The 2,043-nt window shown below is 49.0% G+C and overlaps 1 protein-coding gene across 2 annotated transcripts; it reads left to right on the top strand.

Annotated features, from left to right (window-relative positions):
- The first annotated feature begins 279 nt into the window (after nt 1-279).
- On the top strand, nt 280-1,982 carry LOC119344967. 2 transcript variants are annotated; one of them, XM_037615237.1, is made up of 2 exons: nt 280-440; nt 520-1,982. In XM_037615237.1, exon 2 carries the CDS (start codon nt 565-567, stop codon nt 1,690-1,692), a length of 1,128 nt encoding a protein of 375 aa, XP_037471134.1. In that variant the 5' UTR covers nt 280-440; nt 520-564; the 3' UTR covers nt 1,693-1,982. The 2 variants fall into 2 exon arrangements, with proteins under 2 accessions (XP_037471134.1, XP_037471135.1); XM_037615238.1 differs by having other exon boundaries at nt 283-440; nt 524-1,982.
- The last annotated feature ends 61 nt before the right edge of the window (nt 1,983-2,043 follow it).

The following is a 2,043-nucleotide window of genomic DNA, read 5'->3' as shown; positions in this document are numbered from 1 at the left end:
TTTTTTAGGGAATATATAGCATTGGATTTTTTGAGGGAATACATAGCATTGATTTTTTAGGGAAACTACGTTGCTTTATTCATCAAAATGTCGTTGGTTTATTTGAGGGAATATATAGCATTGGTTTTTTTAGGGCAATATAGGACTGGTGTGGTTCGCGCGCTGTGTTGCCGATCCAGCCCAGCGATACCTCAATAGGCCGCCGGGGCCTTTTGTGTGAAGAGCTGTTCGGCCCGTAGCCCAACCATGCGGGAATCTTCTTCTTGTAAATAAGACGAGAACGAAGAGCAAAACCTAACCTAGCTCCCATCCCGGTGCCCGCCGCCGCCCAAGTCCCTCGCCACCCGCACAAGACCTTGACCAAATCGCCGCGCAAGCTCTACCTCCCCACCCGCACAAGACCTTGCGTGAAGTTCTGTTGATCATCAAGTCAAGTTCAGGTATTATCCGGCGAAAGTCTCCATCTTTAAAGCGAATCTGGCCAATTTGTTTACTTAGTTTATCTCCTTTTATTATCAGACAGGGTGTTCTTTTGGTTTGGTTGGGAGACCAGCAACGACGAAGATGAACAGGCGCTTTGTCAATCTGGTGATGCATAATTTGGTCGAAGGCGTTTATTCGGTGCGCCGGATCAATCCTTACAATCATCTCTTCTACCCGTCAGCAAAGGTAGCACTTGAAGCAGCAGATGAAGCAGCAAAGAATAAGGATTATTTTCCAGTGATGCAGTCCCTGCAGCTGCCGGACCCAGGCATCAAGTTCACAACAACTCCCTCTGGTGGCGGTCTTGATATGTTCGCGCTCTTCAACCCCCGCGGCACCAGCGAAGGCAGAATTGTTTTTGGCAATTCGATCGGCGAGGCTGTGCTGTACGACGCCGACAAGCAGCTCATCAACACCATGGGTTACCTCCACGAGCCTAAGGGAGTAGACCCCATGTGCCTGCCTATCGTGCACCCTGGTACCGACCAAGATAGCTTGTATGTCCTGGACAGTTACCCCGGGAAGGCTGATGGTCGATGCTTCGAGGTCCTTGAGTTCATGCCCGAGTGCAGTGAACTGAGCAACTTGTGGACGACCTGGCGTTGGCGACTACTTCCACCGCCTCCTTTTGTCCACCAACCTGGGTATAAACCTTCCTCTGTTCTCTCTTACACTACCACAGTCGACAGCTATGGCTTTTCCACCATCTACATATCATGTGAGGGCAGCATCGGCACATATAGCTTTCAGACAGCACACCATGACTCCAAGCACCGTCGACGATGGAGCCACTCGGAAGAATGGAAGCACGTCGGGCAGTGGAAGTTGCCCTTTAATGGCAGAGCTCAGTACATCCCTGAGTTCAGCCTGTGGTTTGGCTTCTCAGCCTTCAGGCCCAACAACCTGTGTGCTGTGGACCTCTCTGCCATGGTCCATGAGCGAACACCCATTGAGCAGCAAGTTTGGCAAGACCTGATCCCACCTGAGGGAGTGGCGTGGATTCCATTACGCCGTGAGCTTCTCAACCTGGGCGATGGCAAGTTTGTCATTGCTAAGACCTTTGAAGCAGAATCAACTGGTCAGCAGTTTGCTGTGCTCACTGGCGTAGAGATGATGCATGATGTTGGTGATGATCAGACCCTTCAGATGGTCAAGCACAAGTGTGCACGCTATGCCTTCACGACTGATGCCATCAAGTGGGTGCTCTGAAGGAATAATTTGCCGCATTTGTTATGCAGTCATCTATTTCCTTCCTAGTAGGTCTATTTGCATAATTAAAGCTTTCTGAGTTCGGCCTGTCTATGAGATTGTTACGAACTCTACAATCTTTCCTGTCTGGAAAGTGAACATTGTATCATGTTGAATGATCTGGATGGCTGGTTTTTCTGTTTCTTTTGTTGGCCGGTGAGCATGCATGGTTTTTCAGATCAAGAGCTTCCTTCTGTACTATCTACAAGTTGATTGTAACTCTGCTGGGTGAGCATGCATGTTCTTGTTTAGATCAAGTGCTACCTTCTGTATTGTCTACAAGTTGTTTGCAACTCTTCTACTCCCTCCGTT

Source organism: Triticum dicoccoides, unplaced genomic scaffold (assembly GCF_002162155.2).
Source record: "Triticum dicoccoides isolate Atlit2015 ecotype Zavitan unplaced genomic scaffold, WEW_v2.0 scaffold195798, whole genome shotgun sequence".
Classification (NCBI taxonomy): Eukaryota; Viridiplantae; Streptophyta; class Magnoliopsida; order Poales; family Poaceae; genus Triticum; species Triticum dicoccoides.
The sequence above is the reverse complement of the archived record's forward strand: the minus strand, read 5'-3'. Positions and strand labels throughout refer to the sequence as shown.